Below are 22,312 nucleotides of genomic sequence, written 5' to 3' on the forward strand. Positions count from 1 at the left end.
AGAGAGAGAGAGAGAGAGAGAGCGAGCGCGCGCGCACGCACGCACAAGCAGGGGAGGGGCAGAGGGAGAAGGGGAAGCAGGCTTCCCGCTGAGCAGAGAGCCGGATGTAGGGCTCGATCCCAGGACCCTGGGGTCCTGACCTAAGCTGAAGGCAGACGCTTCACTGACTGAGCCACCCAGGCGCCCCTGGCTAGTACTTTTTAAATAGTACCTATGGCTGCTTTAATTTGCTTTTATATTTATTTTTATTTTTCTTGAATACCAGCAAATATGAATGCTTTCCTTTGTGTGGGATTGCCTATTTCCTTTGTATATTCATTTAATAGACTTTCTATGTCGCCTTTAAAATGTGATTAATGTTTTATATCATTTAGATATTAATGCTTTGATGTTTTTCCTTTTGTCAGTTTTATTGTCAATAACTGAATGTTTACATAGTTGAGTCTGCAAGTCTTTTTCTTTGTTTTTCCATGTTATTTACTTTAAAGTCCTTCTAGAGGGAGTAGGTAGTGACCTTCTGCTACTTTTTCTCTGATACACAAACAGTTAACTAATTGAGGCTTCTCTAATTTATTTTAATGCTGTTTGATTTTAACTGAAGCTTTGAATGCACTTGGGAAGTATCTTGGGTCAGTTCTTGGAACACTAAACTCAGAAGGAATTGTGAGCAAGAATTAAAATCAAAGGCAAAGACGTACGATTTTACAGACTTAGAGAGCAGTGGGACACTGTGTTCCTCGTCTCTTTCAGTGGACGTGAATGGAATATTCAATTGAGAGAGTTAAGCAAGGGTTTGGACCCAGCTTCGCTGCTGGCTGTGACCAAGGACATCTCGAATTGAGAGTCCCCAAGCCACCCCCCCGAACCTGCCCTTCTCTCGGTGTTCTCTGAGTTGGTTGTGAGTCTCCTGCATGCTCCCAGGTCTTCCTTAAATCTTCTTTGTTTCGCCATCCATGATGGGTTCCTGATATTTCCCTGGACCCCATCCCTTCCTGTTCATTGTCTCTGGGCCACCGGGACCACATCCTTTCTTTTCTGGACCATTCAGAGGTTAGCCAGCTCGTGTCCTTCTTCCACACTGTGCCTTAGTCGTCTTTCCTGGTCGATCAGGAGCCTTGTGTGGTCTTGGTGCCTCTCAAAGTGGTGTCAGGAGTCAGTAGTAGTTGCTGCCCTGCCGTGATCTAAGGCACCTTACTGGCCTCGTCTTCCCTCCGCCTTCCCTGCACCTGTTGCGTGGACACACGCAGACACGTACTAGCCACACCTGAGCCCTGCTTTTCTCTGAACTCCTTGATGTGTGCTGGGCGCTTCCTTTGCACAAAAGCGCTGCTTTGTAAATGCACACTCATTTTACCCTCGTGCCTTTGTTTCCCCTGCAGCATGTAAAGGTGAGCACTGTACAGATCTCCATTCCCTTCCAGCCTCCATTTGGAACCCCTCTTCTCCTTCTCCGTGCTGCATCTGTTGGCTTCCTCCTCTTGCTGTCTGTGTTATGGCATCATTCAGTGAGCTGTCTTTTGCTGTTTGAAAATTGAGCACGTCCTTTATGCAAAGCACAGGGAAGGAGCCATAGTCTAAGGAAAAGGACCTCCATCTGGGATCCTAGATTAAATCTGTTTGCTCTCCTTGGGGGGACAGCTCCCCAACCTCTCTGAGACTCTGTTACCAACCCTTTAAAATGGGGGAGTAAGGACTTTTTTCCCCGTAAACGAAGTAATGGATGTGAAGCGCCCCACCTGGAGTTTCGTGTGTTAGAGTGCCTTGGTAAATGTTCGTGCTGGATTTTGGTGTTCCAGGCATGTCCTCTCACCCACAGCGGGCTAGGTCTGTTCCAGGGAAGGACATTGGTGTATGGACAGCTGGCTTGGGGATTCCTGAGGCCCTCTGACGGGTAAGACCAAACCGCACTTGGGCTGACTGGGAAAACTCACGCTCACTGCGGTCTGTCCCAGGAGCAGTTGGGACCCCAGACGGCAGCGGCAGTTGTCAATGAGCTCCGCAGACAGTGCTGATGCCAAGCGTCCCCAAGAGGAAGGAAAGGACTGGGGCGAAGCGGTGGGTGTGACCCGTGTCGTCCGGAAAGTGCCAGAACCTCAGCCACCTTCCAGGAAGCTTCACAGCTGGGCGTCCGGCCCTGACTACCAGGTACCGTGGTCACTGGAGGGGTTCTGTGCCTGTGATTAGCTTGGGGGACACGCACGCACACACCTGCTCTGTTCAAATTCATCTCACCAGAGTTCCAGAGTTCCAAGACAGCAGCACAACAGCTCGTCCGGTTGTCTGTCCTATGCCTTTGTGCTTCACTGAGCTCCGTGGCTGGGTTCTGAAAAGTCCTAGGTGGACATTTCTTTTTTTTTTTTTTAAGATTTTATTTATTTATTTGACAGAAAGAGACAGCCAGTGAGAGAGGGAACACAAGCAGGGGAGTGGGAGAGGAAGAAGCAGGCTCCCAGCGGAGGAGCCCGATGTGGGGCTCGATCCCAGGAACCTGGGATCACGCCCTGAGCCGAAGGCAGACGCCCAACGACTGAGCCACCCAGGCGCCCCTAGGTGGACATTTTTCTCTCTTGATTTTTCATTTAAAAAAAAAAAAAAAAATTCTTTTAAAATGTTGCAACAGTCACAGACTTACAGAAAAGTTAGAAGCACAATGCAAAGAATATTTTTCTCTGAACCATTTATGGAGTAAGTGGCCAGGCTGGTCAGGCCCTGTCACCGCAGAGCACTTTGGTATTTATTTTCAGCCTCGTAGGTAACCATAGTCAAAACCAGGACGTTAGTGTTGATAATCACTGTCGTCCCATCCTCAGACCCCAGCCAGCTTGTGCCGTTTGTTCCATCAGTGTCCTTAGTACAGAAGAATCCCCTTCAGAAGCACAGGCTGCCCTCCATCCACAGTAGCCCCTCAGCCTTCCTTACTCTCGTGACTTCGACACTCGTGGAGATTGCAAGCCATCCAAGCCATTCCAGATTTTGTGGAATTTACCTCAAGTTGGGTTTGTCCAGTGTTTCCTCACGGTTAGGTCCACGGTTTCCGTTTTTGGCTCGAATGTCTCAGAAATGACACCGACTCCTCGCATCCCACCACGTGACATGATTCCATTCTGTCCGCGCTCTGACAGCCTTCCCTCCGATCTCTTGACTAAGGTTTTAATGTCCACCGAATTTCACACTGTGGAGGTTCTCTCTTCCGCATTTGTAATTGATGAGAAATTTGTGGGGAGATACTTTGAAACTATGACTGTCCAGTTTCCCGTTAAACTTCGCGTTTACTTGTTTATATTAAATGGGCTATAATCTGTTCCTCTCGTTGTTTTGAAGCTGCGAGTGTGTTTGATTTGGCTGTCGGGAGCCTCTTCAGGCTGGCGTCTGTCCCTAATGTGTCCCATCCATTACTGAGCGGTTTCCTTGCTTTCTGATAGGACAAGATTTTTCTTTTCTTTTCTTTTCTTTTCTTTTCTTTTCTTTTCTTTTCTTTTCTTTTCTTTTCTTTTTTCTTCTCTTCTCTTCTCTTCTCTTTCCTTTCCTTTTCTTTTCTTTCTTCTTCTCTTCTTCTTCTCTTCTCCTTCTCCTTTCTTCTTTTTTCCCAAGGTCATTTTGTCCTTACCTTGCCTTGCCTGGAATCAGCCCTTATGATGCTTAGAAACCAATGTGTGGGTATCGGGAATGCTCACTCCTCTTGGGGCATCACTGCTCCTGGGCCTTCTCGGTGGACAGGGTGAGGAAAGCTGTGTACGTATGTACAGATGCGGGTGATACACGTGCGAGTCGGTATTATTTCTTTCTCTGTGTGGAGAACCGTGACTTCACAGTGATATCTCTGGTTGCACACAGTCCAGCTTGGTTCTCCCACCGTGTATCTGTAACTCCTCTCTCCAGCAGTGAGCGTCTGTTCCCATTGTCCCTAGTAGTCACGCTTACTTCATCAGTCCCCCTAGGTGTGACCGGTCTCCCATTTCTCCCCCACCCTCTCTCCCTTGCACAGACGCCCCCCTTTCCCACTCAGCTGTCAGCCCCCCGCCCCACTTGCCCCGAATCTCCCTGCTGGGCCACCTCTCCTTATGCATTGCCTCCTCACCCAGCTTGTTTGGGCTCTAACTCCCACACCAGCCACATCTCCATGTGGACACCCTCCCCTCCCTGCCTGGGCTCTGACCACCTCCCTTGGCCGCCATGACTGCCTGGCACCGGATGCCTGCCTCGCTGGGCCACACTTCATGACTTTGGAACTGATTGTTCAGGGGCGCAGAGTTATTCAAATACATTTGGCAAAACGACAGCAGTAACAGAATTGCCATCTTTAATGCACTTTGCCATTTAAGGGACTCTGGTTCCACATCATATGGGGTGAAAATGCCTTTATCTTCAGTCTTTTTTGTGTTGAGCACCTACCGTGTGCCAGGCACTGTGCTAGGTATAGGGCACACAGAAGTGAAACAGAATTGACACAGAGCTGTTCTTGGAAATTGCCCTGCAGTTAATCCAGATTTCATTCCTGTATCGGGGTTGCTCAGTACTCACTTCGATCTGCTCGTAAACAACGATGTGAGTTAACGGAGTCAACAAAGAAAAAGACTCTATGATTTATGCATTCAGATTTCTGAAAAGTTCAAACACTTTGCAGAGCACGGGGTCTGGGAAATGGCACTTCAGAAGGGCACTCCAGACGTCTTGCTGCAGTTACACATATGCCCTTTGATTCTGCTCTTTCATTTTTGGGAGCCCGGGGTGGGGAGGGGTAGGTAAATGGTGTAGGCCCGGGGTGCCACCGTGCACAGCGTCCCAGAGCAGGCCTGGTCCCGGGCAACGTGAAAGGGAAGTGCCCACCTCGGCCCCAGTCCCATCATCTGAAAGTGCTTTTATGCTTCCAAGTTCGAAGTTCCTCATCTTCTCTGATTGTCATTATTGTCTCTGGATCACGAGAAGTTAACTTTCAGGAGAGAGTCCTTGACTGTAGTAAATGTGTCACGTGGCGCTTTCGTGCAGGGCTCATGAGCACACGAGAAGAGGCGCAGGTCTTGTTTGTTTATGTTTGAGGACCGATGACCCCTGTGTGCGTCCGTCACTAGCACCCAGCACGGGAAGCTCTGGCTTTTGGTGGTCGTTCTTACTGCAGTTGCGGTGACTGGCCTGTTACACCTGCCCATCCTCTGTGCTGCGATGTACCCTGCCTGCAGCTCCACTCCCGGCACACCAGGGCGAAACCTTCCCAGGGCCGAGAGGGCGTCCCACTGGTTGCCCAGTAACTGGCAACCCGGGAGAGGCTCAGAAGTGGATGAAGTGGCCCAAAGAGATGTTTTTATATGAAAAGTCACTTCGAAACCACATGTCTGACTGAATTTTAATTTCTTGTGCTCCTTTACACCTGGAGCTTTCTGTATTTTCATGAGAGAGAGGGCAGTTTTGTAACTCAGATGACGGATGCGTGGCTGCCTGCTCCTGTCCACTAGCCGTGGAGGCCCATCCTGTGCGCGCGTTAGCCGTGTGACCGCGTCTAGGCTCTGTTTCCCGTGTCGGTCACGGTGCAGAGCACTTTGTGTGTCCTTTGTTGCACATCCACTGTCCCCAGGGCCTCCTTTGTCCCCAGCTTACCCGGGGGGAGCTGAGGTAGAGAACGGTGGCGCTTGCCCAGACCTCACTGCACGTTAGTAAAGGGCCAAGCAGGATTGAAACCCAGGTCCACCCAGTACGTGACTGCTGCCTCTTAAAAGTGCTCAGGGCTCTTGGGAAGGAGAACGGATCGCATGGTGGGGTGGACCGTCTCCCGGGCCTGGGGCCCGTTGTTTCATCTGACTTTGTTCTCTGGGCAGAAGGCCTCGCTGGGCAGCATGTTCCGGCAACAGTCTATTGAGGACAAAGAGGACAAGCCACCCCCACGGCAGAAGTTCGTGCAGTCAGAGATGTCCGAGGCGGTGGAGCGAGCCCGCAAGCGCCGGGAGGAGGAGGAGCGCCGAGCCCGGGAAGAGAGGCTGGCTGCCTGTGCCGCCAAGCTCAAGCAGCTGGACCAGAAGTGCAAGCAGGCTCAGAGGGCGGGCGAGGCCCAGAAACAGGCAGAGAAGGAAGTGCCCCGATCTCCAGGCACCGAGAAGCCGCCCCCGCAGGAGAATGGCCCTGCTGTGCGCAAAGGTAAATGCTGGGCCCTGGTGCCATGAACCCGACACCCTGGGCCGTTGGCGGTGCTCTGTTTGCGTCTCCCTGGCTCCTGGCGCACCCCGCAGTGCACAGCGAGGGCATGCGGGGAAGTGGTGGTCCTTGAGTTCTGGCCTGGGTCCACTGCCTGTCGCGGCTCCGCACTGCGCTTCCCCGGCGCTTGTTCCCTCATCTGTGACGTGGGATGGAAGTAGTACAGCCACGGGAGAGAGAGTACGGAAGGCGGGAAGTGTGCGCGTTACCAGCTGTGTCCTTGTCCTCGTCCCTGTTCTCGTTCCTGCCGCTGCTCAACCAGGAGGACTTCAGTACGAGCACAGGGTCCTTACAGTTCATTTCAGAAAATCACAAAGAACGTACTTTTGTGACACTGAGAGAAACCCATCTGCTTGTCAGAGTGCATTCTTCCTGGCATTAATTCTGCAAGGAACGGATCACGTGGCTACGTACGGGACGTTGAACAGCGTTGCGTGGTGGAGAGAGGCTCTTGTAGCAGTTTGAAAGAGCACAGCCAGCTCTGTTCTTTGTGAGATCCTCTTTTTTTTTTTTTTTAAGATTTTATTTATTTATCTGAGATAGAGACCGTGAGCAGAAACAGGGAGAGAAAGAGGGAGAAGCAGTCTCCCTGCTGAGCAGGGAGCCCAATGCAGGATCGATCCCAGGACCCTGCTGAGATCTTGACCTGAGCTGAAGGCAGATGCTTCACTGACGGAGCCATGCAGGCGCCCATCTTCGTGATACTCTTAAATGAACTAAAGACACCTCTTTAGGAGAGAAGGGCCTGGTGTTAGGTTCAGTCTCTGAGAGATGCTCAAGCGGGTCTTACTCCTGACCTGCTGGGCCTCAGCCCCTTCTGGCCAGGGAACTCTGGGAAACCGACAAAGGTTCTGTTTTTTTGACCGGACGTGTGGGTGCGGCCTGTGCCCAGCCTCAGTACTCGCTGAGATGCAAAGTCCAGGAAGTGGGTGCTCTGGTGTGAGCGTGGTCGGTTGAGACGGGTCCTCAGGGCAGGCCTGGGTGCTGCGTGTGCACCTGTCCGGTGCCTCTGCGGCGCCCGCTGGGATGTACCACCGGGTCCCTCAGGCTTCACGTCGGGGTTGGATTGTCCCCTGGAGTGGAATTAAGAATGGAGATGTTAATTACACTTCAGTGAAGCTGGGGACCAAAGGGAAAAAAAAAAAAGGAATGGGAAGCTGGGATGGGGGCAAGAGAGCAGGGAACTGCCCTCCTCCATTTACCGATGAGGAAGCGGGCGAGGAGAGGCGCGGGGCTTTGGCTGCGCTGACTCCTGCTGCTCCGATGATGGGTGTGGGCTGTCGCCGAGCTGGTGGCTGCTCTCCGGTTTACTGGAGTCCTTTTCGGTAAAACCTCTCTCACCTGGAACCAAATCCCAGCCTCACCACAGACTGTGTGATCTCCGGCAGTTCACCTGACCTCTCGACCCTTAGCTTTCTCACCTCCGAAGGGATGGCATCACCGGGAGTCTGTGAGCTCATGCATGCAGGGGCAGTGCCGGGCTCGGGGCCGTGAAGAGGCCGGCAGCGGAATGTCCGTGCCGTCAAGAACGAGCCTTTGCTGTAAACGTTTGGGCGACCCAGCTTTTGTGAGTTCACTGCAGCCATTTTTCTGGTTATTCGTCCTCTAGGCTCTCCTGAGTTCCCTGCCCAGGGAGCCCCCAACACGTTTTCGGAAGAAGCCCCCACGGCTCCTCCAGCTGTGGCCCAGAGCGGCAGCGAGGAGGGGGCCAGGGAGGCTGGGTCCCCTGCACAGGAGTTCAGCAAGTACCAGAAGTCACTTCCTCCCAGATTCCAGCGCCAGCAGCAGCAGCAGCAGCAGGTAAACAGATCGGACTGCTCGGTGGGTGTCCCCTCCCCCTTCGATGGAAATCTGCCCTCCTGTATCCCCGTCACCGGCAGGGATGTCAGGAGCGGCACCTGAAAACTTAGAGCCTTAGAAGATCAGCCCTGGCCATCTTTCATTTTTCCGAGTGATTTCTCCCGTGAAAGAATAAAACCGTTGGTAGCGTATTGGCCGTGCTGTCTGGTGTGGGTAAGGAGGTGTTGGTGCTGTGTGCACTCAGTGCAGTTTGAAGACTGGTGTTTTCATTCAGAGCGGTACACTGTGGCCTCTCCCTAGACTGGCACTGTCCATGCGGGGACCCTCCCGGGGACGGAGGAGGCCCGGTAGGGCTTGGCAAGCTGCCAGAGCAGCGTGCTAGCTTCGGGTTCAGGATGTAGGTGTGAGGGTGTTGAACGGACGGCGAGCCTCACGGTGCAGCTCCCGCAGTAGAGCGCGGCCTTGGACGGGCCCGGAGGTCTGAGTGCGGCCTCGCGTGGCGGTGAGGCTGCGAGGGCTCCCGTGGACTGGCTCGTCCGCGTTAGCGGTTCGTAAACCTCACAAGGGACCTTGTTTGCCCCGGAGAGGATGACGGGGGAGATGGTTGTCGTCACGCCAATCTCTGGTGGCCCCTTGGGCGCACTGTTTGGTGGCTGTGTGTCTTCGAGGAGGGATGCGTGGAGGAACAGGTTCTTACGGACGAGCAGAGCGTTTGGTGGGAAGCGGACGACAGGTGGCCATCGCGTTGCCCGGCGGCTAGATGTGCCGTCAGTCATTGTTAACGCTCACCGAGCGTGGATCGGAACACGTGTGCCTTAGGAGACAGTTCAGGGTCTTCAGCCTTTTCCGGACTCTCTTTTAGTGGCCTGTGAAGCCTTCACCTCGGCTCCTCCTTTCCCTGGGCCCCCCCGAGGTATCTCAGAGGCTCACCCGGTCCTGAGCTATAAACAGGAAGTGACCTTACTTGTCCTTTGGTGGTGTCGCAGCGTCAGCCGGCATCGTGCGGCGACTCACGGGCTCGGTGGAGAATTAGCGATCAGTAAGGTCTCTGGGGTAACTCCAGCCAGACACAGCCGAAAGAGTTACTCTTCTGGGGGGCGGGGACGGGTGAGTCCTTCCTTAAGAATAGAACGGAGTCTGACAGCACCAGGTTAGCCGAAGGAGCCTGGCAGACAGGCTGTCTGGTCAGGTTCCCTGGAGGCCTGGGGGCCAGACGGAGGAGGAGCTCTGGGTGGAGGCCCGCGGCCCAGAGCTGTGTTTATGGAGTGCTAGCGAGTGGCCACAGAGCTGCCCGGTGCACCCGGCCCGGGCCTTCCTGTTTGCTGACGGGGAGGGCGCAGCTGGTCAGCTCTCCTTGACCCACTCTGCGCCTGACTCCTGCCGGAATGCCGATCCTGGGGGTGCTTGTGAGGGCAGCCGCAGGGGTCAGCGATGCTATGGGGCAGGGCTGGAAGTGAACCCTCACGGGGTCTAGGACCTTGATTTGAATGTTTTGCTGATAACCGTTTGTGCGATGACTTTTCTATGTGCCGTGCCTGGTGGTAGGAGGCAGGGAGACTGCGGTGACCTTGGCGTGTAGTCTCTTACGGTTTTGTGAGGGGAGACCAGCAATACTAAATAATAACCTACTGTTAGTGCTGCCGAGGGGAGAAGTCCCGGTGTTGCGGAGCAGAGGACAGCGGCCTGATCTGCCCGCGGACTTGCGGTGGGCTGCCCAGAGGAAGGGCGTTTTAAGCGGAAACCTGAAGGAAGAGCAGGGGTGAGCCAGGATGGAGGGAGCAGGAGCCTTCTAGATGGAGGGCCCAGTGTGCAACCAGGGCCCCACGAGGCAGGCAGTCGTGTGTGTGCGCTGAAGCTAGCGGCAGGGAGGGCAGCTCATATGGGGCCTGGTGGGATTCGAGCTGTTCCACGGAGAGCTATGGGCAACCATCAGGGACTCCTCAAGCCCGGGCTTGGCGTGACTGTGCATGTATGGGGGGGGGTATGTGAGCGTGCATTTGTGTTGTGTGTGCACGTGAGCGTGTGTGTGGGGGGGATATGTGAGCGTGCGTTTGTGTTGTGTGTGCACGTGAGCGTGTGTGTATGGGGGGTACGTGAGCGTGCGTTTGTGTTGTGTGTGCACGTGACTGGGGGGGTATGTGAGCGTGCGTTTGTGTTGTGTGTGCACGTGAGTGTGTTTGTGGGGGGTATGTGAGCGTGCGTTTGTGTGTGTGTGCACGTGACTGTGGGGGGTACGTGAGCGTGCGTTTGTGTTGTGTGTGCACGTGAGTGTGTTTGTGGGGGGTACGTGAGCGTGTGTGTTGTGTGTGTGCACGTGACTGGGGGGGTATGTGAGCGTGCGTTTGTGTTTGTGCACGTGAGCGTGTGTGTATGGGGGGGTATGTGAGCGTGCTTTTGTGTTATGTGTGCACGTGAGCGTGTGTATGTGGGGGGTATGTGAACGTGCGTTTGTGGTGTGTGTGCACGTGAGCGTGTGTATGTGGGGGGTACGTGAGCGTGCGTTTGTGTTGTGTGTGCACGTGTGTGTTTGCAAGTGAGTACACACGCAGGCTCGGGCTCTGCCCCGGGGCACCCGTCTAACCTGCTCTCTCTCCCCGGTCAGGAGCAGCTGTATAAAATGCAGCACTGGCAGCCCGTGTACCCTCCGCCTTCCCACCCACAGCGCACCTTCTACCCCCACCACCCCCAGATGCTGGGCTTCGACCCCAGGTGGATGATGATGCCTTCCTACATGGACCCGAGAATCCCACCCACTCGTGCCCCGGTGGATTTCTACCCCTCCGCCCTCCACCCCTCGGGTAAGCATGCTCCAGTGGGCCACGCCGGTAGAGTCTAGGACGGTGTGGGGGTAAGAGTGTTCCTTCGGGAGGTAGACCCACCTGGACTCCAGTCCGGCCTGTCCTGTAACTCACAGGACCAGTCTGAGTTGTAACGTTTTGTTGTTTGCAAGGTGAGAGTACGTAATAGTACCAGCGCACGGAATCGGCTCATGCGTTGCACATGGTTTTAATGAGTTCTGGTGTTCCTGCTGTGGCGCTGTGTCCCTCTGTCTTTTTTTTTTTCCATTGAAATGTATCTCTTTCCGTTCGTAATGTTTCTCGTGCCTTCTCTCTTCCTTTTTGTCCTGGGTTTGTCCTTCCCAAGGTTTGTGTAATGCCATTTCTAAAGCAGCGTTGGATTTCTTAATTCCTTCGTTTTATTGGGCTTTTATTTCATTAATTTCTGTTGTTTTCCTCATTAATTCCTTTGGAAATTTTCTGTTCTTTTTAACTAATTGTGGTAAATATAACATAGCTAACGTGGTTACTTTGTGGTCAGGTGATATTGTCTGGATGATAGAGAACAGGGGTCAGGAAACCTTCCTATAAATGCGAGACAGTCAGTATCTTAGGCTCTGAACATCTACTCCATTTTGCTGTTTTAGAACAAAAATGTTCAAAGATAATAGTAATTGAACGAGCCTGGTCGCTTTCCAATAAAACCTTATTTTTAAAAACAGGTGGCAGGTCAGGTTTCCCTCAAGGGCTTTTGTGCACCAGCCAGCTCCCGATCTAGGTTGCTTGGCATTTGTTGAGATCTTTTTTGTTTTAACATTCTGTGTTTGCTTGAAAAGAACATCATCGTCCAATTGGACGCGGCCCATTACCTGGAACTTGCTGACTGCTGTGCGCACGTACCTATCCCACCACAAGCTCTTACCCCCGATCACTCACCGAGAGTTGTGGGAAGGTCTCCCGCCCTGACCGGAGGTCTGTCGGATCCCTGAGTCTTGTCAGGTTGTGCTGTCTCTGTCTGCAGGCAGACAGGCGTGGAATGATGCGCTTGTTCTCCTCGGTGTCACGTCGCACCTGCTACCCCTGATTGTGCCCCCTCCCTCTGATGGCCACTCTGTCTCATGTAAATGTCATCATTCCAGTTTTCTTTTGATGAGTGGTTACTTGGTGTCTTTTTTCCATCTTTTTACTGTCAGCCTCTCTGAGCCCTTTTTCGGGGGAGTTTATACGTACAAGATGTGTATGGTTTTCCCCACTCTGAAAATCTATGACTTTAATTGCCAAAGTGCCTCCCTTTAGATCTTGGGGAGTATAAGATTTGGATTTCCTACTCTCTGCAGAATTTTATGCTTCTGTTTATCTCGCTTTTGTATGCTTTTCTTTTTCTTCCTTTTTTTTGGAGCAAGTTTTCCTGTTCTTTGGTTGCTGTGCTCTGCGTTCTCTTTCTGCCGTGTTAGAGGTTACCTCACACTCTAACACCCACCTCTGACTTGCCACGGCCAGTCCGCGTCCTTACCCCTGACCTGAGCTCTGATGACCTCATCGGTCTGTCTTCCCGTTGCTCCCTAGAACTGTAGCTCCTTGTTCTCAGGCCCACAACTTCGTCGTCATCGTTTTTGTTGTTTCCTGCAGTCTGTGCTGCTTCCGGTCTGCCTGCCCGTACCCTCGCCGCTTTGCCGCCTTCTCTTTCTTGCGTCGTCCTCCCAGCTGGGTGCAACATGCTGCTCCCTGAAGTACGTTCTCTCAGGTTCTTCAGGAGATTTTTTGGCAGTAGGTTTTCTTTGCCTGAAAAAGTCTTTATGACACCCTTTCTCTAGCGGGGTGTAGAATTCTAGGTTGGCGGTTCTTTCTTTCAGGACCTCGAAGGTAGTATTTCATTTTCTTCGGGCCGCCGTTGCTGCCGAGAGTGACTCGTGTCTGCGTGACCTGCTCTGTTTTCTCTCTGGCTGCTGCTTTTGCTTTTTTTTTTTAATCGCAGTTTCATACTTTTTTTTAAGATTATATTTATTTGTCAGAGCATAAGCAGGGGAGCGGGAGAGGGAGAAGCAGACTGCCCAAGCAGGGAGCCTGCCGTGGGGCCCGGTCCCAGGACCCTGGGACCATGACCTGAGCTGAAGGCAGGCTCACCCCGGAGTCCTGCGGTTTTATGCTTTTGTTTGATCCTTAGCAGTTGGTTCTCGTCCACATAAACTGTCTGTAGATCTTTTAAAGCGGTGACATAGGTAACCAGCATCTGGAGCCTGTTCGGTGAATCTTTATCCTAGTTAATGTTTTCTGGACAGCCGCACACGGGTGTGGGATGGAACGTTCCCTGTTCTTTTGGCCCAGACAACGTTGTTGAGCCTGGTGTTAATGTGCACATCCGGAGTTCCCGTTGCCTTCATGGCAAATTTCCAGAAGTCTTTGAGTGCCCGAGGGGCACGCTTCTTAAAACCCATGTTGTGGATGTGCTTGTGACTGTTGATGGTGTATTCTCTGGTCACTACCTTGTTGATGGCAAAACACCCCTTCTTCTTGCCACCCTTCTTTGTGGGAGCCATTCTGCTGGGCCCCGGTTCACTCTTGCTGCTTTTGAGATCTCTTCTTTCTCTTTATTACTAGAATTTTTTTCTCAAATTTTTATTTTTTTAAAGATTTACTTGTTTATTTCAGAGAGTGTGTGTGTGTGACCGGGGGGAAGGGCGGGGGGGCGGGGGGGGGGATAAGGTCCTTAAGCTGACTCCCCGCTGAGCACGGAGCCTGACACAGGGCCCGGTCCCGGGACACTGAGATCGTGACCTGAGCCAAAAGCAAATCAAATCTGTTTTTGTGTGTGCATCATACATTTTTTTTAAAGTTCTTAATTTTTTATGCTTGTACTAATTTAAAGCATAATTTCTGGTGTTTATTCTGTTATCTGAAGTTCTCAGGGAGGCACGTAACCCTGTGGCCTGCTGTGGGCTCATGGTGGGCTGCTTCCCACACAGGCTGGTAATTTTGGATTGTGAGTTCACCTTCAACAGAGCTTTATTTATTGTGGAAATCCAGCATGGCTTGAGTGGAGAGTCTGTCCCTCCAGGGTGGTTTTCTCCTGCCAGCCTAGAACCACCTGTTATTCTAACTTGGGACATTTCTGTACCACTCTGGGGCTATAAATCTGAACACTCCTCCCCCCAAACTGCATGAAAGCCGGCACGGCTATACATTCCTAGAAGAGAACTGGTTTTTCCTAACTGGCCCAGGCCAGGACACAGACTTCGTTGTGTCCCTGTACTAAGGAGCATATATTTTAAAATCTGCCTTTAATTGAGGGCCTCTGTCTTGCGCAGCGTCCCAGCTACAGCTCTCTGCCTTGTGCAGAAAAGCCCCATCGCCTGTGCTGTTGGGTGTTAAAGACCAAGCCCGTAGTTCTGGGACTGACAGGTGTTTCCCGTTTTCTTGGGAACCTCGGCGGGGGAATGTTTGATACATTCTGTGCAGCGTTTTTGTGGCAGTGTTCGTGGTAGCGGGGTTTTTCAGGTAATAAGAGCTGCCGTATTGCGAGAAGCAAGCCGATGTACAGTGTCCGTGTCCATGTCCAAGCACATGCCTCATCGTCAGTACTTAATGAGCGGTATGGGATTTTAGAGCCCCAGAGAGGGTCTCCACCACTGGACTCTCACTAACTTTATGCTGGGGTCCTGTATCAGTGGCATTTGAACAGGGCACTCCGCAGCTGCAGAAAAGCTTTAAACCCACTGGCTTCATGTCGAACCATTTTCAGGCCGGATTATCTCAGGAAAAGATGGGCACAGTAAAGTGTGTGGCTGCTAATACGCTTTGTGAAGAGAGTATTGGAAAAATCAGATCTTTTTCTCTCCGTGGGCTTAGGCCCGACAAGACCTTAATTTCTGCACTGCCCCCCTCCCTCCCTTCCCCCACTTGATCATCAACACGGACAGAGATGCAGGGGGGGGGTCGCTTTCCCTGCCAGCTTCTGTCTGGTGGGATGAGGTGTCCCCTGTCTCTCTCTCTCTCTCTCTCTTTTTAAGACTTATTTGAGGCAGAGGGAGAGAGAGAATCTTCATGCAGACTCCCCGCTGAACGTGGAGCCTGCCTCTGGGCTCAGTCCCACACCCCTGAGATGATGACCTGAGTTGAAACAAGAGTCAGACGCTTAACCGAATGAGCCACCCAGGCGCCCCTGTCCTCTGTCTCTTAATCACCTCAGGCCAGTTAACAGTTTGTTGTCATCTGTGTGTGCTCCTGCCCCCATTCACTGTGCAAAAATGTGGAGTGTTGCAGTCAGTCTTGGGGCTAGAAGTAGAAGGAACTGGGGTGCTTGGCTGGCACGTTCGGCGGAGCATCTGACTCTTAATCCTGGGGTTGTGGGTTTGAGCCCCATGTGGGGTGTAGCGATGACTTAAAAATAAAATCTTAAAAACAAAACAACAAAAACAAACGAAACCAAAGTCGCTTCCCTAGTTGTCTTGGGCGGGTTTTTGAAGCAGGCGGATGCCGGCTCTCGGTCCCCGTGAGCTCTGGCATGTAGCTCGTCTCCCTTGTGTGTGTAGGAGACCTCGGGTGTCTCTGCTTGCGCATAGACCCTCGTGGCTGACGGGTTGGCCCCTCTAGCCTTCTGCTGATGGGAGGACCTCTCCAGTTAGCTATTTCCTGTTTCCATTTGCCAGTTTGGTGCACTTTTCAACAAGGGGTTCTGAACCTGGGAGCTCAGGTTGTACTTCACGGGCCCTAAGGACAGGTCTTTCGGACACCTCATGTTGCATGCTCGTGTGCTTTCAGAGGTTCTGTGGTCAGAGAGTGTGGAGTGATGGTGGGCAGGTGGGGTGCTCTGTCCACGTGATAGGGTGACTGTTGTCTCCTTTGGGCCTCTGGTTGCCCCTGAACGAGCCGTTACAGATTAGTTCTTTGCCTTTGCCTTCTTCAGGATTGATGAAGCCCATGATGCCCCAAGATTCCCTCAGTGGGGCTGGCTGTCGCTCTGAGGACCAGAACTGTGTGCCCCCGCTGCAAGAAAGGAAGGTGGCCACCCTCGATCCAGCCCCTGTGTGGAGCCCGGAGGGTTACATGGCGTTGCAGAGCAAGGGCTACTCGCTTCCCCAGCCGAAATCGAATGACACTTTGGCCATGGACATGCACGTCAGGTGAGATGAAACTTGGCCCTATTGGCCTGCCGTTGAAGGCAGAATCTCCGTGTCCCGCTAGCAAGGGGCTCTGGGGTGAAGCACTGTCCCCAGAGGCACTGCCCGGAGAAGGGGCGCTTTGCAGGGACTGGCAGTGCCCCCCGGGGATGGAGAGTGTGATGAGGTTTGCTTGAAGGCTTTTTGTATGAGAGGCGATCACCTGTCGGGGAGACTGGCAGTAGCCAAGGAGAGGTCCTGGGTCAGAGGCAGATCTGTAGAAACTTGGGTCAGGGCGCGGGGTGGGGCCTGGTGGGGTCGAGTGCCCGGGTCATGGCTCCTTCCTGTGAAAGTGAAGCAAGCGGGCCCTGCTGGCCCAGTGCCCCAGACTCTCCGTGGACTCCCAGGCTCCAGCTTGTCGTCTGAACCAGAGGATCCCCAGCTGCTCTGCCTCCAGGTGGCACGCTGAGCCCACCAGCAGCCAGCACACTCTTCAGTCCGGACTCCGGGGGGCCGCCCGGCAATCCATGGCCCAGCAGCTCTGAGACGTGTTTAAAGATAGAGCAAATGTTGGTGCTTATGTTTTTGGTGTTTTTTTTTTTTTTTTTTTTCGTTTTCTTTTTAAAAAAAAAAAATTTTTTTTTTTTTTTTTTAACTAAGCTCTGTGTTCAGCATGGAAACCAGGAACCAGGCTCCAATCACATTGACTGATTTTTCTGGTTCCTTTTCAGGAATGAAAGCTCTTACTCTGCCTCACCCGGAAGGTCAGGGGGCGTAGGCGCCCAGCGCGATCTCCTTGAGGAGAGAGGGGAGGAGTTCTTGAGTGCTTTTGACAAGAAGGCCCAAGCAGACTTTGACAGCTGTGTCTCTTCTCAAAGAATAGGCCAGGAGCTTTTGTTTCCACCCCAAGAAAATGTTCAGGAAGCAGGTGCTCCTGGGGGTCCCACCCCAGACCTCAGGTGTTCCCCACTGGAACCTGACTTTGCCCCAGCCGAGAAAAAGCCAGAATATAGCAGTTGGGACGTTAGCCACCCACCAGAGGCCACTGACACAGCCAACGGCATCGAGAAGGGGGCACCCCGGGAGGAGCCATCCTTTAACGTCACCTCCTGGGAGAAGGAAGGGAGCCCCAACAAACAGCCATCCCTGGAGCCCGAGTGGACGCCCGAGCCCCGGGGCCCTGGCAGCCAGCACCCGGAGCAGACCAGCAGGACGCGGAGGTCGGGGCCCATCAAGAAGCCCGTCCTGAAAGCCCTCAAGGTAGAGGACAAGGAGAAGGAACTTGAGAAGCTGAAGCAGGAACTGGGGGAGGAGAGTACCCGTGTGGCCAAGGAGAAGGGGCCGGTTCGCACGGCAGACAAGGGCGAGGACGAAGAGAACGACCCCGCGCTGGCCAATTCGTCCCCCTCCCCCTTGGAGGACCAGGGCTCTGCCCGCGTGAGTTTGGGCCGCGAGGCCAGCAGGTGCGAAGAGGACGAGAAGCCCGACAGGGCCTGGGAGAGCAGACCCTGCCGGGAGTCCAGCGACACTCCCCCGACAAAGAGGAACAACTGGATCTTTATTGATGAGGAGCAAGCCTTTGGGGGCCGAGGGCAGGCCCGGGGCCGCGGCCGCGGCTTCCGAGAGTTCACCTTCCGCGGGCGGCCTGCAGGCGGCAGCCCCAGCCTCTGCGGTGGGGGGGTGCTCGGGGCGCGGGGCATCTACAGCGGCAGCCAGAGGAGCGGCCGCGGCCGGGGCCTGCGGGACTTCGGCCAGCCCGAAGACTTCCCCAGGGCTAAGCCGCGGCGGCGCATCGCCAGCGAGACCCACAGCGAGGGCTCCGAGTACGAAGAGCTTCCCAAGCGGCGGCGGCAGCGAGGCTCGGAGAATGGGAGTGAAGGCTCACTCCTGGAGCGGGAGGGCAGCGCCCTGAGGAAGGGTGACTTCAGGGACTCCTGGCGCTCCAACAAGGTGTGCTCTGAGGACCCCAGCAGCCTGGAGGCCAAGAGCCGAGGCCCTCGCGCCTTTGGCCGGGCACTCCCTCCCCGACTGAGTAGCTGTGGCTATGGGCGGAGAACCTTCGTGTCCAAAGAGGCTGCCCACTGGCAGAGCAAGAGCCCGGGTGCCTCCTGGCAGGAGTACAGCTCTGCGGACGCGTGCGGGCCCCGGCGACCTGCAGAGAGAGACTGTGTCCCTGATGCCTACAGACATTCTGACTCGTTTGGTGCCAGGGCTTTTGAGGACGGCCGCCTGGAGGACAAGAGGCCCTTCTTCCCCGATGACCATGCTGCCGACGCGGAAGGCACAGAGAACCGGCCCTTCCGGAGAAGGCGTCCCCCGCGCCAGGACAAGCCGCCGCGATTCCGCCGCCTCCGGCAGGAGCGAGAATCCCTGGGCCTGTGGGGGCCCGAGGAGGAGCCCCATCTGCTGGCAGGGCCGTGGCCGGGCCGGCCCAAGCTCTGCCCCGGGGACAAGAGCGGGTCCCCCGAGCTCTCGTACCAGAACTCGTCCGATCATGCCAACGAGGAGTGGGAGACGGCCTCCGAGAGCAGTGACTTCAGCGAGAGGCGGGAGCGGCGCGAGGGCCCCGGGGCCGAGCCCGACCCCCAGGCGGACGGCAGCCTCCCCGGGGCTGCTGTGGGCGAGAAGAAGGAGCTGGCCAAGAGGAGCTTCTCCAGCCAGAGGCCCCTGGCCGACAGGCAGAGCCGAAAGCTGGAGCCGGGGGGGTTTGGGGAGAAGTCCATTAGGCCAGGTGGTGGTGACACTTCTCCCCGTTATGAGAGCCAACAGAATGGGACGCCTTTGAAAGCCAAAAGGTAAAACACGAACCCAACCCCAGGCTCTTTTCTGTTGCTGTTCTGTTATTAAGCCCGTTTTTTAAGCAGCACTCCATGCATGCGTGTCCCGGAGTGTGTCAGGAGCCCCGACTGTCCCTCTGTTGGCCCCGGGGCGCCTGCCCGCCGCAGCCATTGTGTTTGAGCGTCTCCATCACTTGCTCTTGCACTGCTTGTCTGCTGCTCTTGTGGCGTGTTATTGTCGTTGTTGTCGTGGCATGAAAACCAGAACTTAGAGTCCCCACCCAGCGGTCTTCGTGTGACGGCTGTCCCGGCACCTGGCCTGCGCATTCAGCCTCTGTAAGCGCTCTTGCCGCCCCACTGAGGGGACACTGCCTGTGCACGGTGCCAGTCCCCCAGATTCCTCTGCCCCAGGGCTGCTGTCACCCGGTGTCCCGCGGAGGCCTCCGGCCTCCTGGCCCCTGGGGGGACAGGTCTTCCCGAGTCCACCTCTTGACAGGAGACACGGCTCCACTTTGGGGATTAACCGCCGCCTTGTCGAAAGAGCCAGGCAGTAGGAGCAGGGAATGAGCCGCCCGAGGCCCTGTGAGCATCTCTCATTGGACCTAGAGGCTTTAGGTGGCCGGTCAGTGCTCTGGGGCGGCTCATTGCCCGCAGGCTACCCAGAGTCAGGGAAAGGGGAGACACGTGCAGGGGGTCACTTGTGCAGCCTGATTTCCTGGTCACACACGGGCCACACCTCAGGCCAAGGAAGGCTGCTTCCTGCCTCCCAACCTCCTTAGAATCCAGAGCCAGAAACTTGGGGTGGAATTTATTCAGAGCCCCAGAGGAGCCCTCAGGGAATGCTGATCCCTTCCAGGTGTCGGGCCAGCCTCGCTGTCCTGGCCCCAGATGCTGAGACTTGGCTGTGCTTCCGATTTCTGCCAAGAGCCTTGTGCTAGGGCCAGGCCTGGCTCCTTGCTGGCCAGTGTCCTATGCCAGGAGCAGAAAGTCCTGTGGCTCTGCTTGGAGCATCCCCTTCATTGTCTCCTTTGCGCAGGCCCGCTGAGTTTGGCACATGGTGGGAAGGAACAGAGGCGCTGAGCCCTGGAAGGGGCGGGGGAAGAGCGGTGTTCCCCGTGAGCGGGCAGAACGGCAGTGGTGTGGCAGGCGGGGGTGGGGGGGTGCACATGGCCTCATGCACCTCTGGCAGAGAGCAGCTTCGACCGAACGAAGGGGACACTGTAGGTCAGGGCGTGGGTCCATGTGCGTGCCGTGCGCACATGTAGGTTCTCCTTTTCTCTCCTCCTCCAGCCTTCAGCTGCGTCGGAGCTAACCAGGTCCTCCTTCCTTTACAGGTCCCCAGAGGAGGCCTTGCCTGGAGGTCTTGGTTGCAGCGGTGGGAGCAGCCACTATGCGTTGGAGCGGGCAGCCCACGCCACTTCTGATGTCCCCGAAGCCCCCTGTGAGAAGGCAGAGAAGGAGGCCAAGCTGGCTGCTCAGAGGGCGGGTGAACAGGGAGAGACCCTGAAACAGTTTGACCTGAACTATGGAAGTGAGTCTGTCTTCAGGGGGAAGGAGAGCCAGGCTGCTGAGGGCCACGGCAGCCTCCGTGGGGCTGCTGGGTTTGCTCCTTCTCTGAGTGTCGTGGCCTCCGGGCAGGTGGTGGGCTAAATTCCAGGGCTGTATGGGTGAGCAGAACAGATAGGATTCCTACCTTCACGTTGCTTAAAGCCTTGCCGCCCCCAGAGCCGCCCCACGGTGTCCCAGTTTTAAAGGGGGGGACCTGCGGCCCAGAGAGGTTGAGTGGTTTGTCTAGGTCATGCGCTGGTCAGGGGCAGAGCTGGGACTTCGGTGTTTCTGTCTCCAGAGACTGTCTTCTTAACTGTAGTGCTCCGCAGCTCTCTGGTTTGGGGTAACCATGTGCTGAGGGGTCATGGGGAGGGTGTAGAGATCCCAGCAGGATTTCTGCAGACCCTGGGAACCCGCTCTGCTCCTTGGAGGCCTCAAGCCAGGTACTGCCCAGCCTTCTGAGCTGAGCCGTCCTTAGATACCAGCAGCTGGTAGGGTTGGGTTATCTTTTCTTGTGATGAATGGAAACACTGTCCCTTCTCGTGAAATCTGGGTTCAGATTCCATCATTGAAAACTGCGGGTCCAGCCCTGGTGAGGAGAGTGAGGTGGGCCCCATGGCTGGTGAGGGCTTCATCGAGGTCCTGACCAAGAAGCAGCGCCGTCTGCTGGAGGAAGAGAGGAGGAAGAAGGAGCAGGCTGTGCAGGTAAGGGGGCTGGCGGGGAGGGCAGGCCGGTACAGAGAAACCCAGAGCCCGAAGGGTGAGAGTTCTGAATGAAGCCCAAGATAGACGAGGGGGAGGAGGGAGTGCTGCTGTGGCGTGGGTTGTGGCCCAGGACCCACCACCACCCCTGTTGTCCTGTGGGAGGAGGGGGTGGTGTCCCTATTCTCAAAGAGGGTGATTTGTCCCTGGTGACAGCAGTAGGATGCAGACCTCCATCAGCTCCTCTAAGCCCACCCTCCTCCCACTGCTCTGGCCTGTGTGGGATGAGATTTGTCACCCGGGGCGTCACGAGGGTCGAAGACCCTGTCCTCAAACGCAGTCAGGTCTGGCCACTGCGCACCCAGCCTCTGCGGTCTGTGTCCGTGGGTCTGTCGGCCCCTTCCAAGGGTGGTCTGGTTGGCATTGCCATTTACCTGTGGTCGAGGTGTCGAGAGGCGAGCATTCCAGCACCTCCGGAACAGTTTCTGACGGTATGGTTTGGGGGCCCAGGGTGCTCTCCCTGGGAAGAACTTGTCGTTCTTCATGCTTCACATCGAGGCTGGACTGCATCACCTTTTTTTCCTCAGATGCCTGTCAAGGGGCGCGGTCTTTCCTCCCGTATTCCTCCTCGGTTTGCTAAAAAGCAGAACAACTTGTGCCTGGAGCAGAGCGACGTGACCGTGCCCGGCAGTAGCCTGGGCACCGAGATTTGGGAGAGCAGCAGCCAAGGTAAGAGCTGGGTGCTTGGGCTCAGCTGCGGGGCCTAGGGCCGTCCCCCGGGCCCGGGGTCCCCTCTCGGGAGCATCCTGCTTTGGGGCCGTGGATGCCCGGGGAGCTTTGCCTGTTTCCTGCGTCCTCTTCAGGGCCACAGTGTTCGATACCATCTCAGCCCCTGAACGGAAGCAAGCTCTCCCTGCCCGAGATTTGGGGCGAGAGCACAGCATTCCGTGCGTCCGGTGGTCTGGACGATGAGAGCTCCCGCCCCTGTCTGTCCCCCTTTCTTCTTACCTGTGGAAGAGTGGCAGGTGACTGACTCGAGGGAGGCGAAGAGAGTCAGATGCTCTCTTAGCAACACAGAGTGAGGGGACCCGACTCTTTGGAAAATTTGTTTCCCTGAACTTCTTAAAACAATTCCAAATCCAGAACTCTTTTTCTGGTAACTTTTCATTTTAAAATACAAAACCATTTTAATCAAGCAGATTCTTTAATGCCTCCTCTGGGCAGAGCCCTGCAGAGTGCACAGGTGAATGAAAGAAGGACACACGATGCCTCACAGGGGAGCTTAGAGAAATTATCCGTTTCCGGTGTGTCATACAGAGTAGCCGAGGCTTCCGGAGCGCGGAGCCGCAGGACAGACACCCACAGTTCTGGGTTCTGGGTGTTGATTCTTGGGGTTTCACCGCGTCAGCTTGCTTCCAGCATGTTGCAA

At 55.0% G+C, this 22,312-nt stretch overlaps 1 protein-coding gene across 15 annotated transcripts in view; it reads left to right on the plus strand.

The window, feature by feature from the left end:
* PRRC2B (proline rich coiled-coil 2B) overlaps nucleotides 1-22,312 on the plus strand; it is an 86,317-nt gene that overhangs the window by 47,902 nt on the left and 16,103 nt on the right. For 11 of the 15 annotated variants that reach the window (XM_048223416.2, XM_048223423.2, XM_048223418.2 and 8 more), the window contains 9 exons: nucleotides 1,953-2,145; nucleotides 5,811-6,126; nucleotides 7,793-7,983; nucleotides 10,586-10,781; nucleotides 15,664-15,880; nucleotides 16,588-18,651; nucleotides 19,968-20,164; nucleotides 20,741-20,886; nucleotides 21,471-21,612. In XM_048223416.2, coding sequence (XP_048079373.1) covers nucleotides 1,953-2,145; nucleotides 5,811-6,126; nucleotides 7,793-7,983; nucleotides 10,586-10,781; nucleotides 15,664-15,880; nucleotides 16,588-18,651; nucleotides 19,968-20,164; nucleotides 20,741-20,886; nucleotides 21,471-21,612 — 3,662 coding nt within the window. The remainder of the gene's footprint in view (nucleotides 1-1,952; nucleotides 2,146-5,810; nucleotides 6,127-7,792; nucleotides 7,984-10,585; nucleotides 10,782-15,663; nucleotides 15,881-16,587; nucleotides 18,652-19,967; nucleotides 20,165-20,740; nucleotides 20,887-21,470; nucleotides 21,613-22,312) is intronic. The other 4 variants (XM_048223419.2, XM_057313388.1, XM_057313389.1 and 1 more) reach the window with 4 other exon arrangements.

The sequence above is a fragment of the Ursus arctos genome, unplaced genomic scaffold (assembly GCF_023065955.2).
Source record: "Ursus arctos isolate Adak ecotype North America unplaced genomic scaffold, UrsArc2.0 scaffold_18, whole genome shotgun sequence".
NCBI classification, from domain to species: domain Eukaryota; kingdom Metazoa; phylum Chordata; class Mammalia; order Carnivora; family Ursidae; genus Ursus; species Ursus arctos.